At 35.6% G+C, this 26,269-nt stretch overlaps 1 protein-coding gene and 2 long non-coding RNA genes across 5 annotated transcripts; all 3 read right to left on the bottom strand.

Moving 5' to 3' along the window:
• Positions 1-12,377: 12,377 nt before the first annotated feature.
• On the bottom strand, positions 12,378-13,286 carry LOC147520614 (uncharacterized). Its single transcript, XR_015214442.1, has 2 exons — positions 13,136-13,286; positions 12,378-12,766 (listed from the first exon to the last, which is right to left on the bottom strand). It is a non-coding gene; the product is annotated as an uncharacterized LOC147520614 (long non-coding RNA).
• A 1,721-nt stretch (positions 13,287-15,007) lies between these two features.
• Positions 15,008-16,988, bottom strand: LOC147520613 (uncharacterized). The gene is made up of 3 exons (XR_015212734.1): positions 16,509-16,988; positions 16,262-16,425; positions 15,008-15,361 (listed from the first exon to the last, which is right to left on the bottom strand). It is a non-coding gene; the product is annotated as an uncharacterized LOC147520613 (long non-coding RNA).
• A 255-nt stretch (positions 16,989-17,243) lies between these two features.
• Positions 17,244-19,891, bottom strand: LOC147520612 (bifunctional riboflavin kinase/FMN phosphatase-like). Of its 3 annotated transcripts, none has more exons than XM_086592144.1 (7): positions 19,809-19,891; positions 19,663-19,734; positions 18,693-18,847; positions 18,500-18,595; positions 17,828-17,979; positions 17,645-17,728; positions 17,244-17,557 (listed from the first exon to the last, which is right to left on the bottom strand). In XM_086592144.1, the coding sequence occupies exons 3-7, from the start codon at positions 18,814-18,816 to the stop codon at positions 17,411-17,413; spliced, it is 603 nt and encodes a 200-aa protein (XP_086448270.1). In that variant the 5' UTR covers positions 18,817-18,847; positions 19,663-19,734; positions 19,809-19,891; the 3' UTR covers positions 17,244-17,410. The 3 variants fall into 3 exon arrangements, with proteins under 3 accessions (XP_086448270.1, XP_086448268.1, XP_086448271.1); XM_086592142.1 differs by having other exon boundaries at positions 19,663-19,712; positions 19,809-19,890; XM_086592145.1 differs by lacking the exons at positions 19,663-19,734; positions 19,809-19,891 and having other exon boundaries at positions 18,693-18,856.
• Positions 19,892-26,269: the final 6,378 nt, after the last annotated feature.

Raw genomic sequence — 26,269 nt, 5'->3', positions numbered from 1 at the left:
TATGTCGGGTAAACTCGTTTTTTTGGTAGTGCTACTATTTAAATCTACTAATGTATCAGAACTCCTAATAAGTACAAATTTATACATCAAAGTTAAGATAGTTGTTAATCCTAATAATTCAAACAACCCACCATTCGTTAGACTTAAAAAACAATGACAAATGAAATAAACAAAATACACCGAAAAAATAATAATTTAAACATAAAGTACCAATATTTTTTAGAATAATTTAAAAAATCCTATTTTTCCTTTCACGAATACGTAAAAGAGAAGCACTCCCATAAAAGCACTCCAAGTTCAACTCTTTTTCAGTAAACGTCTTCAAACAATGGACAAAACAGGTACCCTCTTTGTTCTCAATTGATTATAGTAGTTATTTAATCATAGATAATTAGATAGTAACTCAACCGCATTGTGACTGAGCAGAGCAAGTAATTTTGAAGCAATATGTGAATAGCAATAATTTTCTAACTTCTCTTCACTACATCTCTTTAATCAATTGAGGTACGATTACCATTTATTTTTTATGTTAAAGGTATAATCATCATTGAACAACAAACAGAAGTAGAAATTCATAGAGCAAGACTTCGGGACCAATTGCGCGCTCAAAATGCTGAGAATATTGAGGTATATTTTTTTAATCATAGCACAGCTTCTCCACTTCTCTGTACTTTTGTTAGCATCTACAGTCTAAAAAATAACAAACTTATTATGAGTTTTTATTTTTTATATTATTTATCTTATTATTTATCTTATTCCTTATATTGTTTGTTTAAATCAATTTTTGACACTTTTTGGACGAATGTATTATTATTAGCATTCAAGAAGGAAAAGAAATAACAACAAAAACAATTACAATGTTTCTCAGAATTCAACTTCTTCAGCTCTTTCTCAACATTCCATCTCATAAGGATTAGTACAGCAAACGAAAGTAGAAATTCATAAAGCAAGACTTTGGGAGCAATTCCGCGTTCAAAATGTTGAGAATATTGAGGTATAATTGAGAGGTAATTGCTACTGGACATGTTATGCTATCAATTTTTTAATAATACGAAGACGTATTGCGAATTCTTATTCTATATATTGTGAAACAAAGAATTGATATTCTATGTTTGTTTTTGTAGTTATCTCATTTGTAAGTTGTTGGTTAAACTATTAATAATGTTTAAAACAGTTTTTGACAATTTTCATATGCATGTATTAATATTAGCATTCATGTTGTTGTTGTTGTTGTTGTTGTTTTTTTTTTTTTTTTTTCCTAAAAAAATATTCTTCATCTTATTCCTTATATTATAAAGTATATGTTTGTTTCTTCAACTCTTTCTCAACATACTATCTCACGAGGGGTAGTACCTACTCGGCAGCAATTGGCTCAACGCGCTCGCCAAGAAAAGAATCGTATGCAATGAGTATTCACCTCTCCAATGGATGTAGATGTACCTACTCCATAGAAAAGACAACATTATCTTGGTTGAATGGATGTGCAATGTGGATTCTGTTCTGCCCTACATTGGAAAGATCAACAAGTATCAAAGTCAACCAAAAACAGACCTCTATTTGGGATGTGCTGTTTACAAGGAAAGATCAAATTGCCTTTGCTTTCTCGAATCCCCCCCTTTAAATCATTGTATGAAGGATCTAATGCCAATGCGAGGTCATTTCGTAAGCACATTCGGTCATACAATGCGTGTAATGCTTTTACAAGTCTTGGTGTTAATCCGGACATGCATGTATTGCATGGGGCGTGGTCCAATATCATTTGTTATAAACGAAGGACTCTAGCTATTACATAATCAGAAATAGCAACAGAGATGCATTGATAACGTACATTTCTTCTGTGCAGCTGCTGTTCATTGCTCTTACTTTCAGCCATTACAAAATTTTATAAATTTACACAATTTACATTAAAAAACTGAAAAATAACATCATTTCCAATCAACAACAAGTTCTATGTACAACGAAAGAGTTGTGGGATAATACAACCTAGAATAACTTCTCTCCTCAAATCCTACAGTTTTCGCCCACCTTTAATTGACACCTCTACTCTGTCCATAATCAATTATTTCTCAATTTATTTACATAAACACACAAAATATAGCTGATAATGGATGTAAACTTGAAAAAATTAACACTTTTTTCATAGAAAGCAAGAAACCATTACTAAATGCTCAATCATAATTTATTAATAGTGTAGCCAAGTATCATTATCTAACGTGATAGCGAGATATACTAATTAATAATATTCATAGAAATCACATCAAAAATATTGTGAAACCCAATATAATATTCATATCTCATAGCTCAAAAGAAAATATAATATGCATATCTCATAGCTCTACATAAAATATGTGGATAACACTTACACAAACGAACTGGAAAAGACAAAGAACAACACACATACAAAATAAAGTAAAAACCAATATAATATTTATACCTCATAGATCCACATAGGTATTATAATTTTTATAATAATTTAATATAACGGCACCCGTTCATAGAACGGGTTCGAAAACTAGTTTACTGCCCATAGTATAGCAGTATATTAGTTAGCTTAAGAAAAACGCAAAATCCAAGCCCAATGGTTTATAAAAAGAAGCCCCATAGTCCCATTGCCCAACAACACCAAATGGGCTCTCTCGTTTTCCTAGTTCTACTTCTACTGCGTCCTTAATATGTGTGAGGTTCTTATTTTGCATTTTCTAGTAGGATGGATTACCGTTGATGAACATTGATAAGTTAACGATTTATTTAAACTCAATATTATCAATAGTCATTATATATATATATATATATATATATATATATATATATATATATATATATATATAAAAGCAAAGTACTTTAGGAGGAAAATTTCTCAACCGAACTGTGTATTTGTAATATCTCTATTTTATGATTTTAGAACCACCTCCCTTAATTATTCTAATCAGCTCCCTCCTTTTTAAACAATTTACCAAAAACTCTCTCACTTTATTGAAATTATATAGTAATATACCATATTTGTTTTTTTTTATTGTACATTATTCACGAAGATTATATATGAAGATTAGTTAAGGGAGGTGAAAAACGATATATACAGAAGAGTTAATTAAACGAGAGAGAGAGAGAGAGAGAGAGAGAGAGAGAGAGAGAGAGAGAGAGAGAGAGAGAGAGATTGCTATACAGACATCATTCTTGACCTCTTCCCCAAGACATATTTTACCAGCTACCAACTTGGTTTATAACTGATTTAGTCTTTATTCTCATTCCAAATGAACTAAAGAAGAAAAATGAACCTTGGAAGGGGTAGCACAACTGGTCCAGCATTGGGTTTGCTCTCCAATGGTCACTAGTTCGATTTCCCTCAAGGCCACTGGCGTGGCAGCACCCGGTCGAATTTACAACCAGGGCCCCATGATTAGTCAAGGTGCGCGTAAGCTGGCCCAGACACCCGGTTAGCAAAAAAAAAAGAAGAAAAACATTATTGAAACCTCCAAAGAAGTTCCAGAATGACCCTTATAATTCCATAAGGCCCTGTTTGGCAAGTTGTATAATGAGTCCATATCAATGAATAGGTGACGTGGCGGCCATGTTTAAGTAATGTGGGTGTTTGGTCCGAAAAAAGCAAAAATAGGTTATGTACCCTAGTGAATTGCGTAGACACAAAAGTAAGGATATTGAAATCCAAAGGAATATGAGAGATACGGTAAATCAGGTTTGATAATGAGGAGAGAGAAAGAGGAAACAAGAAAAAACTTTTGCTCATCTTCTCCACTCTTTTGTCTTCCACTCTCTAGTTTCATTTCACCCACAATTTTTCTTATTCTTTTTCTTTCTCTTTCTTTCAATCCATCATTCTCCAAAAGAAATATATTAATGTTCACAAACTCCATCTTTAATATATGTATTTTTGTAATTGAAGAAAAGATGAAAGAGTGTAGATAATCTCTAAAAGAAGAGATGTTTATGGAAAGTGATTGCTGTTTCAGATGAAATTACTGAATTTTGATACAAAATTGTTGGGTTGCCAATGATTGTTTGATTTGGGGTTTTTTCGGATAATCAATATTTTTTTCACCAACCAAACACTGGATTTGCAAAATCTGTGATAGAAGAGACTATTCCTCTCAATCAATTTATCTCCAGATTTGGGTCACCTAAACAGCTTTAAGTACTACGAATTTAGTCGCAGCCAAACAGAGCCTAAAGGATGGACTCTCACAGGGTTAAACCCTTTGCTTGCTTTACCAAAAAAAAAAAAAAACCCTTTGCTTGCCATTAAGTCTCTTAGCTTGGATCCACTTTCTTTCACGTATATTTTAGCCTTTACTTCAGTAAGAAGGTTAACATCAACCTCTGCCCTGAGGAAAAACAAATTTTGGGCTAAACTTGGGGCTTGATAAAAACCCCTTTACAAAATTCGCACCTAATTAGTGGAAGTTGTCATTAATTGATCTTAGTTCGAATAAACTCAATGGTCCCCTTCCTGATAGTCTCTCCTCTTGTCTAGCACTGAGAGCTATTAATTTTGCTAGGAATAATCTCAACAGCCAAATTCCCAAAAGCTTCAAGAATTTGCAGTCCCTCTCTTACCTCTCGCTTTCTAACACCAGCATTCACAATATTTCAGTTGCTCTTGTGGTTTGCAGCAATGCGAGAACCTAAAATCCCTTGTGCTCACCCTGAACTTCCAATCTGAAGATGCCGTGTTGAAGATCTAAAGTTTGAGAACCTTACAGCTCTTTGTAATTGCATATTGTGGCCTAACTGGATCTATTTCACACGCGTGTATGAGAAATTCCACCAAATTGTAGTTGTTGGATATATCGTTGAATCACTTGAGTGGAACCATTCCAAATTGGTTAGGCGGGATGCAATCTCTATTTTACTTGGATTTGTCGAACAATTCTCTTTCTGGAGAAATCCCAAGTAGCTTGACCAAATTGGAAAGCCTCATTGACCGTAACATCTTGCTGGAAGAACCGTCTCCTGACATCCCATTTTTCCTTAGACAAAACCAGAGCAGTGTTAGGGTGCTGATAATAGTCTCTGCATTCAGCATTCATGAAATTTCTAACAACCCGAACTGAGTACACTACACCTGAAGTTTGCCAAAAATCAAATATAAAGAACACATATATAATTTGGCCTTTCCAGTTATTTAAGACACAGCAGCAAGTCAACAATTTCAAGTGTTAAGTGCAAGGTGCAAGTGTTGAGGATCTCTTAGTTTCACCTCCATACCAATCAAAACAGTTAATAACTTAATATTTCAAGACATTATAGACATCACCTTTGATGCTTAACATAGAGCAAATAACATGAAAACTCTTCAAGATTTTTGAAGGACCCCAGCCGTTGCCTTTCTAAAAGATTTCTAATAAGCATGCACATTATGACGGAGAATGTTTTTTGGGACAATCTAACTAGAATTATAGCCAGAGCAACATCTTCGTTTCTTCATGTTTTTTCAAAATACTGAGGCATGGCAGCCCGTGTAACTAATCAACACATTTGTTATGATACATAATTTAAAGATCAAGAACTATAAATATTCCCGCTTTTCATAATAGATTCTAACGGATGCTAGCCCAATTAATGCAACACCGTGGCCGAGAGTCCGGGAGGGTGGGATGTACGCAGCCTAACCCCTGCAATTGGAGATGTTGTTACCAAGACTCAATTTTACAAATAAAAGTTAACGAGTATTAGTACATTGTTGTGAGGAAATAAAAACTGGAAATCCATACCAACACCAACTGATGTTTGATTAAAGAGTGGAGATTTTATACAAACTACAATTCCTAAAATCACTTTCCATAGCAAAAAACAAATGGAGAATAAAATACGCTGGAAAATATGAATTTTAAAGAACCCTGAGTGGTAGAATCCATTGTGTTAGCATATGGAGTTTTTGGGATAAGAGAAAGCGCACCAAATAAGTATGTGTCAGATTTGCCGATTTCATAGCAACTTTGAAAGAAGCATGTTCAAGCTTCAACTCTCCTGTGACTTCAGCTGCTCCTGCTTTTACTTTCGGCGAAATAGAAGCCTTAGCACCATAGTGTCTTCCATCGATGCACACAACACTCTTTTCCCTTGTTAGCAATTCGCCGAATTATTCTCGAATAATTTGCGAATCGAATTTTTGAAGGGCAAAACGTATAATACTTCCGAATGTTTGAAAGATTCACAATAATTTGCAATTTTTTGCCTTGAAACGAATAATACGGATTTTGCCGAATTTTTTAGTTTTCAAAAATTTGGCTCAAAAAAGAAAAGAAAAAGAAATTAATGAAAATTCGGTTGTGTTTTTGTTATTTTTTATGTACTTTATTTCCTCACTCTTACTTTAAGTCCCTCACTCGTACATTTTTAGTGATAAATTAATCCAAAAACTTTGCCTTTATACTTTTTGGGCAATATTTAAATTGTCATGTCATGGTGTGTGTGTATTTTGAAATTTGGACGTTAATTTCAATCCAAGAATAAATAAATGAAAGTACATATGTGGACCATTCAATTGGTTTCAATATTTTTGTAGCTAAATTGTTTAGATATATTTGTTATGTTGTAAAGAATGACAACTATTATTAATATTTACTAACATTATATCATGAATTTTTTACTTCCGAATTTTTGCAACCAAACGTTTAAAACATGTATTAATTAAACACTGCATAATTGCCGTATTGCGATTTTTTGAGCGAATATTTGACCATACCGTTTTTTTGAATCACCAAATAATTCTTGAATTATTCTTGTACCGAATTTTTGCCATATCCCGAATTGCTAACAAGGCTCTCTTCTAGTAGTTCGGATGATTGATGTCCACCATCAATTTTCTGTTAGAACTTTTCTCTTTAAGGTGTACCTACATATTTCATATACATTACACAATTGTTAATTGTCAAACTACGTTCGAGTGACATTGGGAAGAATCACTAAACTGTGATCTTAAAGTAACATGACCGAGTCATTTATATGTCTCAAATCACAAGTGTCAGGTCATGACACGTGTATAAAGTGAGTATGTGCTTAACTATATGTGCAGATACTTTTTAGGCTTAAGCGTATTTCTATTATCATGATAGGCTATAATAGAAATACACCCATAATATATAAGTTGAGGTCCTCACCCCAAACATTAACGTTATTCTCATAGTTTTTCATCTGAGAGAACACAAGAAGGGTTTTGGAGTAAAAGACAACAACGTTCCGCTGCTTATAGGACTTACTTGATCAATGCTATGGCTTCAGGTATGTCCTATTACAATTTGGTTTTCTTTATTGATTGACATACGATTCTGGGCTTTGGAAAAATCCTTACAATTGGTATCAGTCCTAGAGACATGTTAGTCATTAAGAAAATGCAAGGTTTAATTTATTTTCTTGTTTTGTTAAAATTGAGTGAAAATCGATTTTTTATAAAGTAACGCGGGTTTCAAAGTTTTTTCGTTTTTATCGAATCATCAAATCTAGCTGTTCCGGTAAAAAGGTTTCATACGGTCGCAAGTTCATTATCCAAGAATCATATTCATAAGGTGGATGATGGATTTCGATCAATATGCTTTGATTCATTGCCGATAACCCATTAAAAATTCAATTTTTTCTCGACTTTAAATCCATGTAAATTTGTTATCTATCTTTTGGACTGTGCTGAAATTTGGTGGGTAGGGTCGTACTACACTCTAGATTATATCTCTACGGTTGGATTTGTGTTTGCATCATCATCTGGTTGTAGGCGTTCAGGCAGGGCCGGCTCAAACCAAAGTGTGGCCTAAGGCGGATTTCATAATATTGTTATATTGAGGCCTTTTTTTCTCAACAATTTAATAAAGAAAAATGGTATATAAGTAGTAAGAAACTAAGAATTGAGGCCTATAAATTTTGGGAAGTTTTTTCCCACACGATTCTCGTGGAGGCCTAATTTTCGTGAAGGAATTTACATGTTAGATTCTTAGTTTTAGAAATTTCTTTTTTGTTTTATGATATAAAGCTAAATTAAGGCCTATTTTTAAGGTGAACTTTGGGGATTTTCCAACAAACCATGCAACTTACGCAGGCCTTTTTTCAAAGTGAGGCCTTAGGGCGCGCGCTTTTTTCTATAAAAGGACGAGCCGTAAGATCAAGCTCGTGGGTGGCGATGAAGGTTGCCGAAGGAAAAAGGGTTTGTTTTCTATAACAGACTCGAGGTTGTTCTTGAGTCAACTCGCCATCCAAAAAAACTGAGTTTTAATTACGATTCAATAGTTTAGAGAGAAAACAGATCTAAAGGCCTGCACCTAAAAGCCCAACACTAAACAAAAGCCCAAAATCCAACTCGACCCATAAACTAGATTGGGCTTCGTTCTGGCCCATGTATGCCAGTCTGACTTTGCAAACAAAGTTTGACTTGTGCTGACCGGGTCCGACTCATGCTGACTGGACCTAGTTTGACCCGGTTTTGGGCCTATTTGGTATTTTTATTGGCCCAATTAACTGGATATATAACTCGATTTAAGTCCGTTTTGGGCAGTTAAATAGTCAAATCGAAGATTTTTTCGGGCCCAATAAAGTAGATTAAAGTAGATAGACTTAAATTTCAGTTTGATCATGTTTGGATTTATAAACTTTGCTATTGGAATTTTCTTTTCTACTATTAATTATCATGTTATTTAATAGAATTGAATAATAGCATGTTCCAAACATTTGAAAATTAGCAATCTAAACCATAAAACTTGGGTAAGTTCAACGTGATATGCTGCCTAAGTGGCTTCTTTCATGGAAAATTTATTTGGGTTTAATTGTAAAGTTTATTGGATTGTATATAGTTAAGGCCTTTAATCCATGCAAGTAATAATCGGCCCAATTTTGGCCAGATTAGTGACGGTATAAGATAATTAATATATGTAAAATAATTTTAGGAGTTACTTATGCATTCAATAGTCGACCCCTAAGAAAGACTTATTGTTTGGCCAAACCTAACTTTGTTTTACATATGTCGATTAGCCTTATGTGTTTAAAGAGAACCACTTACACGTTAAACGCTTGTCCAAAGACTTGAATTATAATGGTGTGTTAGGTTTCTCATTAAGGCCCACTACTAAAGATTTATAATTATTTTCTATCTTGTCATTTGTTTATTTGATTATTATTTTTCATTTAGACTAATGAATGCATAATAATATTATAGTTTATTATTGTCTATGCATTAAAGTATATGGCATATGTGTATTAATGTGAGTTATCTTTTGTGTCATGTTCAGTGAATACATCTTCTATATCTGCCAATTTAACTAGTATTCTAGTTCTTACTGGTTCCAACTTTACAAAATGGAAAGAGCATGTTCTAATCGTTATTTCTTGGATGTATGGATTTGGATTATGCATTACATGTTGAATTGATGAGCCTGCTAAACTTAAGGCTAATAGTGGAGTTGAGGAAAAGGCTAACTACGAAAAGTGGGAGCCCTCCATTCGCCTTAGTCTTAGTATAATTAAGCACTCTATTTCTGAAATGTTTCGTGGTGCAATGCCTAAGGAAGAAAATGCCAAGAAATTCCTAAGCCAAGTTGCCGACCGATTTGTTGCATCGAAAAGGTGGAGGCAAGCACGCCCCTTAGCAAACTTGTCACCATGCAAGATAATCGGCAAAGGAAATGTTAGGGAGTACATTATGGAAATATCTAATCTTGTTGGCAAAATGAGGGCACTAAAGTGGAGTTCTCTCGATGATCTCCTTGTGCACCTCATTCTTATTTCTCTTCCACAATTTGGTCCCTTGAAGATCAATTATAATACTCAAAGGGAGAAATAGACTCTTAATGAGCTCATTGCTTAGTGTGTGCAAGAAGAGGAAAGGTTGAAACAAGAGAAGACTAAAAGTGCTCACTTGGCAATTTCCTCTAATGGCAAATCAGGCACTAAGAAAAGGAAATGGAATAATAAGAGTAAATGAACTATAGATAATGCGACACCACAGGTGAATGCACAAGATAAACAGGTTCAGGCTACTTTCTACTATTTTTGCAAGAAACCTGCAGGTCACATTAAGAAAGAATGTCCAAAGTATACAAAGTGGAAAGCAAAGTAAGCATGTAATGAATTTAGTTTTGTTTGTTCTGAATTAAATCTTGCCGAAGTACCTTCTAATTCATGGTAGATAGATACAGGAGTAACTATTCACATTAGTGTTTCCATGCAGGGTTGTGTAAGGAGCCGAAAGCCAAGTGATACCGAAAGGTTCATTTACATGGGTGATGGCAATAAGGCATGTGTTGAGGCCATTGGAGTCTTTAGATTAAACTTAGAGTTTGGTTTTTATTTGGATTTAGATGAGACTATTTATGTATCGTCTTTTAGACGGAATTTAATTTCTATTTCCTGTTTGGACAAATTCGGTTATACTTGTTCAAATGGAAAAAAGGAATATTTAGTCTCTTTCAAATCTTATCGGTACAAGCTCTTTGATTGATAATCTATACAAGTTAGACTTGGATGCTTCTCACTTAAGGTTAAATGAAACTTTGCATGTTAATAACTATGGTACTAAGTGTAGATTAATTAATGAGAGCTTCTCTCACATTGTGGCACAAGCATTTGGGTCATATCTCTAAACAGAGAATTGAAAGGCTTGTGTCAAATGGAGTTCTTAGTGCCCTTGTTTTTTCAGACTTTAAAGTTTGTATTGAATGTATAAAGGGTAAACAAATAAATATAAGGAAGTTTGGTGCCTACAGGAGTTCAAGTATCTTAGACTTGATATATACCAATATTTGTGGTCCATTTCCTACGGTTTCTTGGAATGGTCAACGGCATTTTATCATGTTTACAGACAACTATTATCGTTATGGGTATCTATACTTAATTCATGAAAAATCAGTCACTGGATGTATTTAAGGCCTATAAAGCTGAAGTTGAATATCAACGTTCTAAGAAAATTAAATTTATAAGATCTGACCGTGGTGGTGAATACTATGGTAGGTACGATGGAAAAGTCCAACATCCAGGACCATTTGCAAGATACTTGGAGGAATGTGGCGAAAATTCTCCTCAAGACACCATGTCGTGGACTCCACGTCAAAATGGTGTATCCGAGAGACGAAATCGAACTCGAAAGACATGGTTAGGAGTATGATTTGTCATTCTACCTTACCAGAGTCTCTTTGGGGTGAAACCTTAAAGACTGCAGTATATATCCTTAACCGAGTACCTAGTAAAGCAGTAACTAAAACCCTGCTTCTTGCCTTGAGATGTAGAAGTGCTCCCTTTGCAGAACGTTAATGAGGTGCTGATGCATTGCAACTACCTTTGACAAAAGCAGAAACAAATTGAATGCAAGATACACTTTTAAATAAAAATCTCCTCAAGATGGGAAATTAGCGTCTCCTCCCTAAATACATACAAAAAAAAAATCAAATTGGGTTGACCGATTTTTTTTTGTGTGTATTTAGGAGAGAGACCCTAATTTCCCATCTAGTGGGGGGAAATCCTAATTGGCTCATCTAAGGAGTAACACTAGTTCACCCTAAATAAAATAGGAAGTTTGGGAAATCCAAGCTTTATAAAGTTACATAACTCTCTTACCCTCTCATCATCCAACTCACAGGATTTGGACATTGATTGTGATTTGTATCTTTTATAGATCAACCACCTAAAAATAACTATAACCTTGGACTTAATCACATTTTTCTGTTGTGTGATAGTAAATCAGAAGAGCAAAGTCCCACTTGAAATATTTTGTGTGCAATTTTAGTCTTTTTTCCTCCAGGATATCTACCAACCACAATGGTGGCAAACGGGCAAATGTGGCATATAGAGATCATACTTCATTTGAAGAATCTCGTAATCCATCTGTGGATTTTATGTACATTGGGAGACCTGCTATTGTAGTATTTGTCACTATTGTGATAGATATCACCTCTCTCAATCCAAATATTCCAATGAAGTTGTACACATAATTTGTTCCACATTCCATTGGCAAATTTCATTTTGCACTTTGCACAACCAATTTGTACATTGATGTATACATTCAAATTATGGCTAAAATTTCGATGGCTCTCTATCCTTTAAAAGGTGTTAAAGTCGTTTGCACTTTGCACATCTCTTTTTACCATAATTTGTACCTGCAAAGTAGAACAGCATGTATACATTCTTTAGCTTCTATTTATCGACTTTAACACTACTTTTAAAGGGATAGAGAGCCATTGGACTCAGCCTAAGTACACAATTCTATGGAGACTTGTGATTCTCTCAATAGGATACGTCAGGGCCAAGTGGCCTTCCAAAGTTGTGTATCAAAATGTGCTAGGTTGACTTAAACAGTTCTATGAGCAATTCAGCCACTGTGCGGCTGTGCCTACCTGGATGATTGTACAAATGATACGATTTTATGACAATATTGTAACAACTAAACAGATAACAAGAGGCCAATAAAATCAAATATCAGCTGGGGAACAGTGTCTCCTACATTCAGAGGACAAGTAAAATGTCGTAGAAATTAAATACTTCAACAAGTGCCATAATTAACATACAGAAAAGTTGCACTGTGCCATCATCAGTCTTCGAGTTCATGACAAACATAAACTCTGAACACACCAGCATTCTTCTTAATCAGCTCAAACACACAAAGATCTCCTTCTTTCATATTAGTTTCTCTCATGACTTCAGACCAACCCTGGCTGAACCTACACCTGCCTTCGCCAAAAATGCACTTAATTTCCCATTCCCGTTCATCTGAAAGTTTCAATGTAACATAATTGAACATCCCCCTCAGATATTTCCTGGTAAAGTGTTTAGGGAGTGGCTGCAAAAACAGAAGCCAACATACAATTTTGGTTGTCAAGATGATGGAACTTTTCAGAGCAAATACAAATAAAAAATGGCAGCATAAGTCCCTTACATCTAGATTACTTACTGATAATTAGGAGTTATTCTAAAGACAATGCCAATGTAAACTTTACAAACTAGTCATTAAAAACGATGTACCGCTAATAATATATACAATAATTGTTCGGGCCCTGTCTCCAGTAGAATGGACTGCTTACAGGTTACTTCTACTTGGTGAGGGAAAACCTATTGATTGGCAAAAAGGAGTAACTGGTATTTTTGGATGATTATATGATGAGAAGTGAGAAAGTTTGTAAATGATTAGAGATTTCATTTCCACACTTACATACTGCTTTGTATACTATTTAGTGGTAATGACAATGTTGAAAACTGTCCTGAAGAACAAAAGGAAATTCATGCCATCCAGACATCCAGCAATGCTTCACAAAAAATGCAGAGTTTATCCAAAACACATTTCCTAAAGTCATTTTCCGCACCAAAAACCAAACAGAGAACACAACATGATGGAACACATAAATTTCTAACAATCGTTCCTAGTGGAGTACTTTGTATTACTATAGAGTTTTGTGATAAGAGAACGCCACCAAAAACCATGCTTCACATATTGCATTTCATAGCAACTTCAAGGAAGGATGTTTAAGCTTCAAGGTTTTTGATGCTTCCATTGCTATATCTTTTCCTTTGGGAGGCACAAAAGACTCAGCACGTAAATGTCGCTCATGAATGGGCAGAACTTTCATGTTTTTGTTGTTGGTGACACATCTTCACATTTTGAGACGATGTGAACTTTCAGCAGTGCATCCTCAATCAGTTCAAATTCACAAATATCCCCTTCTTCAAGGTTGTTTCCTTTTACAAACTTTGGCCAACCTTTACAGATATGAATGATTGTACAGTTAAAACTGATCCATCCAACAACCCACCTATGCCCATCTGGCTTACTTTAAGTGTTAAACTCCTCGAGCCATTTTTAGATATCTGCTGAAAAATCTTAATGGCACTGGCTGCAAAACAAAAAAACTTAGTATGCAATTTATAATATTACATAAGAGCATGTATAAGACGGAATTCAAGTTTTGAGGGCTCAGCTAATTAGTTTTGGGTTTAACTAGTATTAACCCCCCACTAGATGAGCATTTATAATATCACATAAAGACCTTTTCCTTGCAATATCAGGATGAATTCAAATAGTCCTTAGAACACCCTCCTGGCTCACTTAAGGGTAAGATCTGTCTAATGCTAAAACAAACCTAAAATTCCCAAATTATTTAAAATAGGTGTTGTGATGGAGTCATTTTCAACAAAGAGTTAAATTCCTGGTACATGCAGTTTTGGGGCATCCTACCATCTGCTAGTATCGTATAACAGCAATATAAAGACCAGCACAGTAAAGATTTATGATATATGAAAAGATATGAGGTTTTGAACCCTTTTGTGAACCATATGCTTATAACTCCATAGTTCATACTATTTTCCAGTGGTAGGCAATTATTGACTATCAAAAGTAACAAATAAGGGTATAAATGGGACATCTGCCTGTTAAGATGAAGCTTATAAGTCACTTAAATAGTTACGAAAGGTTTAGTGCCGTTACATTGTTGTGTACTTGTGTTGGTGAAGTTATAGAAGGGATTCACGGTTTCACCTTTAACTGAAGCTACTAGCTAGGCATACTATATAGAACGTTACTACCAAGGTTAAATGAACTGATACAGATGTAATTTAATTTAACACCCCAACCTTCTTCTTGGGTTATCACCATATACTATAAATGATAATGAAGTTGTGTGATTAACTTGAGTGGGAGATGTGTTTTCCAAAATCAGCATTAACCCTGATTTGCTGAACTGCTGATTGACTGTCGTATCTTCTATGTACTTGCACAAAGCTATTGGGATAAAAGCAAGCTCACCAAATAACGACCACTTCCATTCACATAGGATGATCGCATAACAACTCTGAAGGAAGGGTGCTTAGGTTCCAAAGCACTTTGTAGTCCAGTCGCTCTGTTTTTCACTTGGGCTTCACCAGTCAATCTCCTTGAGACAGTTGCTCTAGTATACTTAATGTCTTTCCCCTGATGGCTTATCAGCTAGTTCTTCTAATGAGTTATCTCCATCTTTATCTAGTCATTGAATGAAGATTTTGAAGTAATTAAGTACAATGGAAAACATGAAAAAAAGTAAAGTATCATATCTATGCTGAAAAACTTACTAATAGAGAAACCTAACATTCCAGGTCTTGCCTCTTCAGTTTCTTTGCCACTATTGGGTTCTTCAAGATAATCAATATAACGTGAATAACAAATCTCACAGGCAGTCGTGGTCAAATATAGAGACATGAAAATCAGAATTTTCATTGTATCTGAAAACTAAAAATGCCCAGTGGCTATAGAGTAATGCTCAATGAATTCCTGCCAACCATTATGGAATACAATGCGGCAACCACTTTGCCTCAACTCCACATGCCACCTTTTACCATCAGGAACCTTAAGCACTGCAACATCATGCAATTCATCACCAAACTTCCGCACGAACTTCATGGGAAGCATCTGCAGTGATGCCAACATAAAACAATAAGTAGAAGAATTGTAGGCATGAGTTCGACATGATGTAAGAACTACAATCTTTATAGTTGTCAGTGCATGAACAGAAAGCATTTTGTTAAAATCATCTCTTTATGAAGGATCAAGTAGTCCTATCTATTGTGCTTGTATAATGTTCACATTAAAGCATAAAGTAGCATGAACAGTTGAATGCCATGTTGTCGAAAGGCTTTTAGTCTGGGCGGAAGATCCAACTCTGGATTAATTCCTTGTGTGGATTTTACTAAAGTGAGAGACTATTATATACATAAACCAGTGATTCGCAAAACCAGATATAAAGATGGCGACCAGGGTTGCTATATGCAATGTGATTATGTTGTTTCCAAGTCATTTCAGAAATCTCTAGTTAGTCCATGTCAATTGTCAAGTTACATTTCTTCTGTATAGGAAATTTCCTAACCACACTGAAATACAACGGTCTGAAGGAGGTAAAAGCTTTAGTGTGACACTTGTTAGCCGGAATTATGATTTTAAAGCAAAATTTCCACCATAAATCTGAACCACATAGCCATATTAGGCCATATCTGTAATGGAATTTATACCAAAACACAAACAGTAAACTAAAAACATAGATCTATCTACTGTAACAAAAGATATAAAAATAGTAAAAGCTTCTCTATAGTTATTAGTCGATAGTGATGTGAATAGACAAACAGTTCTCAGTAACATGTGCAAAACTGCAAATGAACCGTGTAGTTGAAAATTAAACAGAGAAACATCAAAACATTCCTTCCACTCACAGTGGCTCCAAACACACATTTAAGGACTCAAAATTTTAAACTTTAGCATTAACCAATTTCCAAATAAGATAAAAAGAAAGAGAGGCAAGAAAAGAAAAGCTCTTACAAGGCCTTGTTCAAGCATAAGAGATGTGTGAACGATCCTACAGAATCCAAAACTCTTCATCTTCTTCACTTGCAAACTCGAGCCTTGTTGAGCATTAGCACCTAAGCTTCCCTGTCGACGGTAAGGACCACGCATTGTCGAAAGTTGGTGGAGGGGCAGGTGGTCTGGTTCAAGGTTTTGCACAGCACAAATGGTGAGTGAAGAGAAAATAAACTAGTGAAGTGAAGTTAAAACTTAAAACACATACTCATAATTTGGTCTGTTTTTTTCTTCTTTTTGTAGTTGAAGTTTGAAGTTTTGAACCCATGTACTCATAACTGTGTTTCTTGTACTGTCTTCTTTTTCTTTAAGAATAGTACATGGTGTAGTTGAAGTTTTCAGCAGCTGCATGGCTGAACGTAAATGGATGGAGTTATGAAAGATTGAAAGAGACACATGAGCGAATATAGGAAGTTAGTAAACAGGGCTTGAAAACCAACATCAACTAAGGCTACTCTTGAAGAGGAGGAAACTTAAAACACTAGGTGTCGCTCTCTCTCATCTTTATGTTTTATACTTTTACAAGGGATTGGGTAAATACCCATAGGACAAAGAACTTACTCTTAACAGGAATTTTTTATTTTTTGCTGGATCTTAACAGGAATTATTGATATCTTTCTGTAATAAATAACTCGCTAGTTTTTTATCGAGTCCACTGAAAGGAAAATCTGTAAAGAATCGAGTCCACTGAAAGGAAAATCTGTAAAGAAGAGAACCAGGAGCATCACCTGTTACTTTACAATCCTATAAAGTTGATCTTAGTTAAAAAGAGAAATATGCGAATGTGGTCGTTCACATGGATTAAAACAAATATGATGGTAAATTAATTAATAATAATAATACTCATACAGTCATCGATGATAAATTTTCTGTCTCTGTAACCAGGTGAAGTTCTCACTCACTATTTTCTTCTATGTAATGTACTGTATCTTGTGCTTTGCAATTTTCTCTCAATAAAGTCTACTTATCAAAAAAAAAAACTCATACAGTCATCGAAATGTCAAATATCAGTCGGTATACACAACATTGAGGAGTTGAAAAATATTATACAAGACGAATCAAATCGTAATTTAGATTTGCTACAGCAAATCAGTAAAATGTTAGGTTTCTTTATTGATGTCCGTTTAACTGCAATGAGCTTGTCAAATATGGATCATTCTTGTAGTGCGCATACATAGGAAGATCAAGAGCATTTTCTGCAAATTTCCTGTCTTCATGAATCTTTGCTATCAGACTTTCTAGGGATGAAAAGTTGGTCTGTCCAATTCAAACAAAAACAATCCCAGTAAACAACAGAACAACAAGAACTTTGACATGATTAAGTAAAAATATATGTTAACCTACCTCCGGTCGTATATAGCCAACAATAGCAAGCCGTAATTCCTCCCCATAGAAATCCTCACCGAAATCATGAAGCAACCAGGGCTCCTGAAATCAAACACAAATTCAAGGATGCCGAGGAAGATGGAAAGAATTAGCCAATGAGCACACATGGCAACCAATTAACGGTTAAAGAAGAAAACTCACTATTGTCTTCTCGGTGTTGTTGAAGTACGGATTCCAACCAATGCTCATGACCATCTTGTGCACACCCTGCTTAGCTAATCCAGCCCAACCAAAGTACACCCCGGAGGGATGTTCTGAAAGGATGTTTGAGTAACCCTCCGTAGATAAATTAGCTGAAATAAGTAAGGTTTGTGAGATCTACTTCGGAAAACCAGATTAATTGGCGCTAAAACTTAGAATTAGAATATAAGATGCAAGTTCCTCATGTCTCTAACACTAACACTAACAGTAAAGACAAATGGATTAAGTGCTTAAACCCATTATTAGGGTATGTTAAATAATAAATACACTAAATGACACACTACTCGAGGTCCCGTCAGTAAGTTGGTGGATCCCAGGTTTTACGGAATGAAATTTTCTTAGTACTCATTACTCAACACAAGTAACATTAGATAACATCAAAATATTGAGTAGAAATTTCTCTTTATTTCTCCGCTCGTTGGAGAGAGCATTCCCTATTTTGTGCTGAAAAGCATAATGCGAGTTACTCCTAATAATCAGGAAATATGATATTCATCTATTAGTGGAACTGACTCCCTCATAACTAAGGACTGTGATTATAATGATGAAAATTACTTCAGCCAATTCCATTAGCAAACAGCTGTAACCAATATCAGTTGCGTTGTAACACACCTGTGGGTATTCCAAGTACCTTGGAGCCCCGACCAAAACCCTTGATGACAGGGCCTCCAATATGCCATGGTTCAATAGGTAAAGTACCCTCTATCCCTGCAATTACGTGTCAACATCTATAATCAGAACGATTGACCAAATAGTTTTCCAAGGTAAAATTTACAAGGAGTTAAAGAAGGTTTGAGGGTAATACAATCTTGGAATGGTGGTAGTCCACACTTTTCAGGTTGGAAATCTAACAAGGAGTTGATCACTTCATCAGCAGACTTGTAAAGATTGGATTGCTTCGGAAGAGACGGTACAGCAATCACTGTCATATGAGCAGCCTTACCAGCTGTAACACCTGGTCTGTTACAAGTTGTACCACAGCTCAGTCCATGGAATAATAGTGTACAAAAAGTGTAATACAACTATATCACAAGCATTGCCCAAAATGTCACCACATCTAAAATACTTTAAAGATTACGCCTCTTATCTACAGTGGGGCAATAGTATTTTATTATCTAAAATACTTTAAAGATTACGCCTCTTATCTATAGTGGGGCAATAGTATTTTATTATTTTTTTAATGTATCTCTTGGTTACTTGGTCATTTGTTATTTGCCCATCTATTTTTTGATATTTACCTAATTTATCCTATTTAAAAGAGAGAGAACAGTTGTTAGACATAAAAGAGAGAAAGATATGGTTGGATGAAGAGAGGAAAAAAACATTCTAGTACATTTAAAAATTGAGAATAGTACAGCTACAACATAGAGTACTAAACATGACTCCAACAACAACTACAATCACGCTCCACATAATTCAGTAAGCCTCCCCCCAACCCACGGTATATTAGTTAAATTCATACAACTCGAAGACTATTAAGTGATGCTCTATACAGAACAAGACAGCTCCCAACAATTCAAATAAAAAAAAGACTGGGAACCAGTGAATCAGAATTAACAAATTCAGGGATCTTACAAACAATGTTCTGAATTCGAAGAAAAAGCTTGCAAGACCTGAACTACTCTAAGGGCTGGTCAAAATCTGTCACAACAGACACTTAGTTTTTCTAATCCCTCATTTTTCAATGGCGGAGGCCGTCAAGGAAATCAATTGGTATAGAAGTGAAATCAACTTCACTAAAAATCAACACTGGTACCCATGTTAAACCTCCTTACCTCGAAAAGCACGGGATGTTTGAGTTTCCCGAACATCAAATGTTTCAAATCTGCAAGGATTTAATGTGAAACCTGAAGTTTACAAGTAATACTTTGATCGATTATTTTAATCTGACTGACACATTTATATTCACTACATTGAATACCTTAGCAGTCACAACATTCTTTGTCTAACCAAAAGTTAGATGGAAGAATTAGATCTTCTTCACCATCAATTACTTGTGACTCTACTATTAAGGAACGCGTTTTTTTTATATATTTATTTTACTTTACTGTTTTATTATCTTATTACTATTGTTATAATAATAATAATAAAATAATAATAATTATTATTATTACCATTAATTGTGATATTTAGACACTTCAATAGTTCAGTCTAGCATATACATACAATTCACTCCCTACCTACAAAGGGCAGAAGCTCAGTTGTCTGGGGAAGGCAAGGAGCTAGGCTTGACTAGCGCTGTGGCACCTTTGACAACAAGCAGCAAAAGTTTTCATTAAACTTGGTGCCTTAAGTGCCTTGGCTGGGCTGGCGCATTTGACAGCATAGGGATGAAGGTTATTAAGATCCTAAGTGACCTTCAAGTCTCCAACAAAGGATCATGCTATTTGGGATTTCAAATTCAATTTTTTAATCAATGACATACTTGTAATAATTGTTTTTTTGAATTTTTTGAAACTAATAGCACACTTGTAATAATTGTTTAACACAAATTGGGGTCCGCAAAGAATAAATACCTTTGTTAAATGCAAAATATATGATAGCCGGATCTTTAGGAGGAAAATTTCTCAACCGAATCGTATTTGTAATCTCTATTTTATGATTTTAGAACCACCTCCCCTTAATTATTCTAATCAGCTCCCTCATTTTAAACAAATTACCAAAAACTCTCTCACTTTTATTGAAATTAGAATTAGCTTCATATTATTTAAAATAATTTAGAAAACCTCATTCACGTCACTCAAATTATATTCAACCCCTCCTAATGCTTTTATATTATTTTTTAGATTATAACTAGAATTTAAAAAATCATACTATCAAAGAGATGTTAGAGTGACAGGTTTAAAGATTTGAAAAAACACCGATGCGTAGCATGGTTCGCATACTCGTTTATCATGGTATCAAGAGCTTAGAGAGATCCTAGGGCAAACATGATTTTTTTTTTTTTTTTTTTTTTCCAGTTTTTTAGCCTCCAGGAGAGATCATGGTTGGCGGAGAGGAGAGGGAGACCAATCAAAAGATCCTTAATTATTCTAATCAGCTCCCTCATTTTTAAACAATTTACCAAAAACTCTCTCACTTGATTGAAATTAGAATTAGCTTCATATTATTTAAAATAATTTAGAAAACCTCATTCACGTCACTCAAATTATATTCAACCCTCCTAATATTTTTATATTATTTTTTAGATTATAACTAGAATTCAAAAAATTATACTATCAGAGAGATGTTAGAGCGACAGGTTTAAAGATTTGAAAAAACACCGATGCATATCATGGTTCGCATACTCGTAAAAGTACAATAACTACAACACCAACGATAGGGTTCAAGGCTGATTATTGGGTATTGTAACTCTGCCATAATCCTTGTGTTTACTGCATCGTCATATTAATATATTATCAATCCATATAATTCAGCTATTTACTCTAAAGTTTATGATATTGGAATTGCATCTACTATGCTCGTACATAAGCGTAAACAAGGCATCTTCTCTCCATGCAGACGGTGTGGCAAATTTACCTATCCTCTTACAATGTTACAAAGTAGTGATCGGTCTTGACTTGTTCATTTTTCCTTTGGGAAGTGGGCAGTGGAGAGAAAAAAAGTGGGTCGTAGGATTACCTAGAGAACTACTTACGACATGTCAGATACATGGGAAAGGTAAAAGTAAGATTCTTTTTTGTTTATGTAATTTTCTTTATATACTTGGTCCTTATCTTCATACACATATCTCAAATTGATTACTCATGTATTATAGTGAACATTTTGGTTTATAAAGTCGACACTAATGAAGCATATGTTAAGCTTGTAGTGACTAACTAGGGCATCATTGAGTGGTAAACCTTTAATTATTATATCTCCGGTTTATGTCTTTCTCGGTATTTCTAAACAGAGAAAATAAAACAAGTTAGCGATGGTCTAGGACATATTTTATAATGCATTTTACATACTATTTTATGAAAAGTCAGTCACCTCTTCTCATTGGAGTGATGTTTAGAACTTGCAAAAAGAAAATCTTAGAGATACTTTATATAAGGAGCCATAGATGTTATCCGAGGTGAGTTGTGGTATATGAGCTTCAATTTGTCACATTTTTTTATTTAGTTTTTCTAGATATTAAGTTATACATTCTGTGGTTTGGGCTGGACCACTCTTTAACTGTAAGGCTGTGTTTGTTTAGTGGCAAATCTCTAGTGGGAAAATATTAGATTTGCCAGCATTTTCCCACTAGAGTTTTGCCATGCTAATTTGTAGTGGGAAAATTTTAGTTTGCCAGTGTTTGTTTGCAAAAATTCATAGTGAGAAATTATAAGATTTGCCAGTTTTGCCAGCGTTTGTTTACATGGTTTTTATTTTTTCCGTGGCAAATGATTTTTTAACTTTTTAGAAATATTATTTTTTTGGTTTCCAAACTCAATGAAGTATAAAAATAGAAAGAACATTGAATTCCAACTACGTGAACTTTCCAAGTATGGCGGGTGAACAAACACCTCCATTGGAGAAACAAATTCAAATTCCAATATCCCGACTGCTCAATAAACATCATCACACCACTAACATACTACAATATTTCTACAACACCATTTCATTAACTCATCATCTTGATACATCACCAAGGATCATCAACTATTGCAAAGATGGAACTACCAAATTAAGCAAGTAAATTGGACAATTCAAAACCTAGTCCAACATAAGAATTTTAAAAACCAAACATCCCATTAAATTAAATGCTTGAAACCTCTACTCACATATATGCAAAACATGGAATACCAAACTGAAAAGAGCTCCTTGCAGCAGCACGTAACACCCAACGCCTTGCAATGACGCAAATAGCGGCGAAGAATAAAGACGTAGCACCCAATGGCCGACGTAGCACCCAACAAACACCACCACCCAAAGACCTTACAACAGCAAAGACACACGCGATACTAGTAGTAGCACCACGGTCCAATAGCAGCGGTAGCACCCAAAGACGCAAAGACGCAAAGACCCAACACACATCAACCAACCAAGAAGCAGCAGACCAAAGACGCAAATAACACCCCAAAGACGCGCGCCACCCCAACACCTTGCCCAGAAGAAAGAACAACACCCAAAGACCTTCCACTAGCACCCCTAAGACGCTAAAGAACACCCAAAGCACCTTGCGTTGGCAAAAACAACACCCACCCAACCATCTAAACCAACCTGCACACAAACACTCCACCCAGCAGCAACAACACACTACCCAGCACACACTCACACACACCACACTTGCACACACTCACCACAACACACAACACCACAGTCACACACACACACACACTCACCACCCAACGCCCACTCGCACACACCACACTCGCACACATAACACCACAGTCACACCCAGCACACAATCACCAAGACACACACACCACACTTGCACACACTCACCACAACACACAACACAACAGCCACACACACACACTCACACAAACCACACTCGCACACATAACACCACACTCACACACACTCACCACACACGCACACACTCACACACAACACACTCGCACACAACTCCACAGTCACACACACACACCACCACCACCCAAACACACAACACCACACACACACACACACACACACACACTCACCACCCAAGACTCACCACCCAAAGACACAACACCACGGTCCACACACACACTCACCACCCAAAGACACACTCACACACACACCACACTCGCACACACTCCAACACACCACGGTCCACACACACACACTCACACACACCACCACCACCACCACTACACACACACTCACCACACTCATCACACTACCACCACCACCACCACCACCACCACACACACACACACACACACACACACAAACACACACACACACACACACACACACTCATCGTCATAATATCGAATAGTTCAACCAAATCTACAAGCCTTGTTCAACATACACTATTTTCAGTAAAATCAAAATCAAAACCAAACCAAACCAAATAATACCAATTATAGTGAGAACGAAATCAAAACCCCAAAAGAAATCAAACCCAAAATCATACCTCGATGGCAAATGAGTCATGCGAGAGCTAGAGAGATTACATGAAGAACGACCAAATCGAGAAAGAGAGGAAAAAAAAAACGGTGAGAAAATGAGAGAGAGATGAGAATGTAAAATTTACAACAAAACATGTCAAATTTTAAACCGTTGGTCGATTCAAAACAGTTGAATTGATTAAAGAGATTGTTGTTTGAGTTATTTGAGTTAGAAATTGAGTGAAGTGAGAGATGAGAGAGAGATTACTTGTCGAGACACGAGATGCGCTGGCGAGAGAAGGAGATGAGTCGCGATAGATTGATGGTGGCAAATGTTTTGGTCATAGTGGGAAAATTTGATGATTTTCATCTTTGGCAAAAAAGAGTTTAGGGGGAGGTGGATTCTATTTTCCCCACTTCAAGGGAAAATTTTTTTTTTGCCGGCAAATAGGAAATAGTGTTTGCCACTACCCTTAAATGTAGCCAAACACTGGCTAAGGGCATCTCCAATGGGGAGTGTAAACCGTATAGAGTGGAAATTTTACACTCCAAATATCAAAAACTCTCTCCAATGGGGTGCTATACCGTAGATAATAGTGTATTAGCTAATAGAGAGGGTGAGGAATTCCCTCTCTCGCTATTAGTTAATAAAAAACCCGGGCGACACTCGAACTGACGTCTGAGTGAAAGAATTTTCGAATGTCACTTGGAGTAACGTCTCTTTCTAATTCTACAATGAATTTTTTAACTTTCGGCCACCCAAGCCGACGGCCCAGGTTTAAATTAAAGAGGACGCCACTTGGAGTGACGTCCGAGTTTAAAATCTATTTTTTTACACTCTTCCATTGGAAAGTATAGAGTGTGGATATTTATAAGCTATACAATACTATACAATTAGAGGTGTAAAATCCTAATGGCACCTACGTGGAGCCTAGGTGGAGGTGTAATTTTACACCCCCCATTGGAGATGCCCTAATGGTGCATCTAGTGGGAAAATAAAATTTGCCACCCCCATTTGCCACTAAACAAACACAGCATAAGACTACCCTCCTTTTTACCTGAGGTCCTCAGTATTCTGCCACGACGTTACTTCTCTCAATGACAAGCAAGTTATGATGTTTAGGGTGGTGATGTAATTGACTAATTGAGTGATTTTTGCAGAAAGGAGCAAAGATAAGATCAGACCAATTATGCTAGTGCCCAGTTAAATATAGTCCATGTTGGTTTGTTATATTTAATACGTATTTGGTGCAAATATATTTGTCAATCTGTTTTCACAAATGGATTCATAAGCTAAAAATGGTTAGAGCGCTCGTAATTGAGAGGTTGGTGGTTCAAATCCATCTGAATCCAACTAAGAAAGGATATACTGTTGACAAAGTTAGTAGACACGTAGGAAAGCGGGCTTTCTGCTGTTGTTTTGGTAACTCTTCTTCACTTTATATCTTTTCGAAGATTTTGTTATTTTGTTATTTTACGAAGTTAGGGTTGATAGAATGACTGATGATTCTTATTTTTCTGTTCTTGTTTGTCTTCTTCTTTAGGAGCGACAAGAGGAAGGAGTGACTTATGAAAGCAGGGTCGGGTTGGTCTGTTTTTATTCTAGAATTTGTTTCCAGGTTCGGTTTATTGTCAAGAAACCAAACCCTAATTCTAAATTGTGGTATACTTAAATCCCGATTCCGTCTACAACAATTGTATGTAGCTTTTCTCAATTTAGTACTTTTATAATCTGTAGAATGTTATATGTAATTTTGAAATACGTAGGCAAGAGCTGTCATACAAATTGAATTAAGTGGACCAAATAAACCAAATAAGTCGTAAAGCGGTTTTTGTTCATTATTTTCATTTGTAAATCTAGAATCTGATCCAAGTAAATCAAATTGCCTGTTTATATGCTTCTAACTTTCTAAGAACATTGCTTTCGCCTATTATTGTTTATATCTCTAGTTGAGTTATTGGAAAAATATCGATATATCTTGTTGGCGGAAGCTTCAACAATGGATGAACATCAATAAGATTTAATAAAACAAACACCTAAATCTAGAGTTTAAACCTTCAAACATGAAGAACAATTCACAAAGAATTAATAATCAATAATAACCATCTAACAATGAAGGCTAGAGACTTTATATAAGAAAAGATTTCTATCTTGACGGTGAGGTAGATGATTATTCTCAGAAGTTGGGAATCATCTCTTTGTTGTTGTTGATTTAACTTCGAAGTGGTGAGTGAGGAAGTTTATCACCACTTCTTTTTGATAGTAGATCTGAGTTTCCAAGGCCTTGTCGGTGAAAAGGATTAATGGGAGGAAGATGACGCCCGATCTTTTCAACAGGAAATGATGGGGTCAAAGGTGATTCCTCTCTCTGTTGGG

The sequence above is a fragment of the Coptis chinensis genome, chromosome 2, assembly GCF_015680905.1.
Source record: "Coptis chinensis isolate HL-2020 chromosome 2, ASM1568090v1, whole genome shotgun sequence".
NCBI classification, from domain to species: domain Eukaryota; kingdom Viridiplantae; phylum Streptophyta; class Magnoliopsida; order Ranunculales; family Ranunculaceae; genus Coptis; species Coptis chinensis.
Note: the sequence above shows the minus strand (reverse complement) of the source record. Positions and strands in the feature narration are given on the sequence as shown.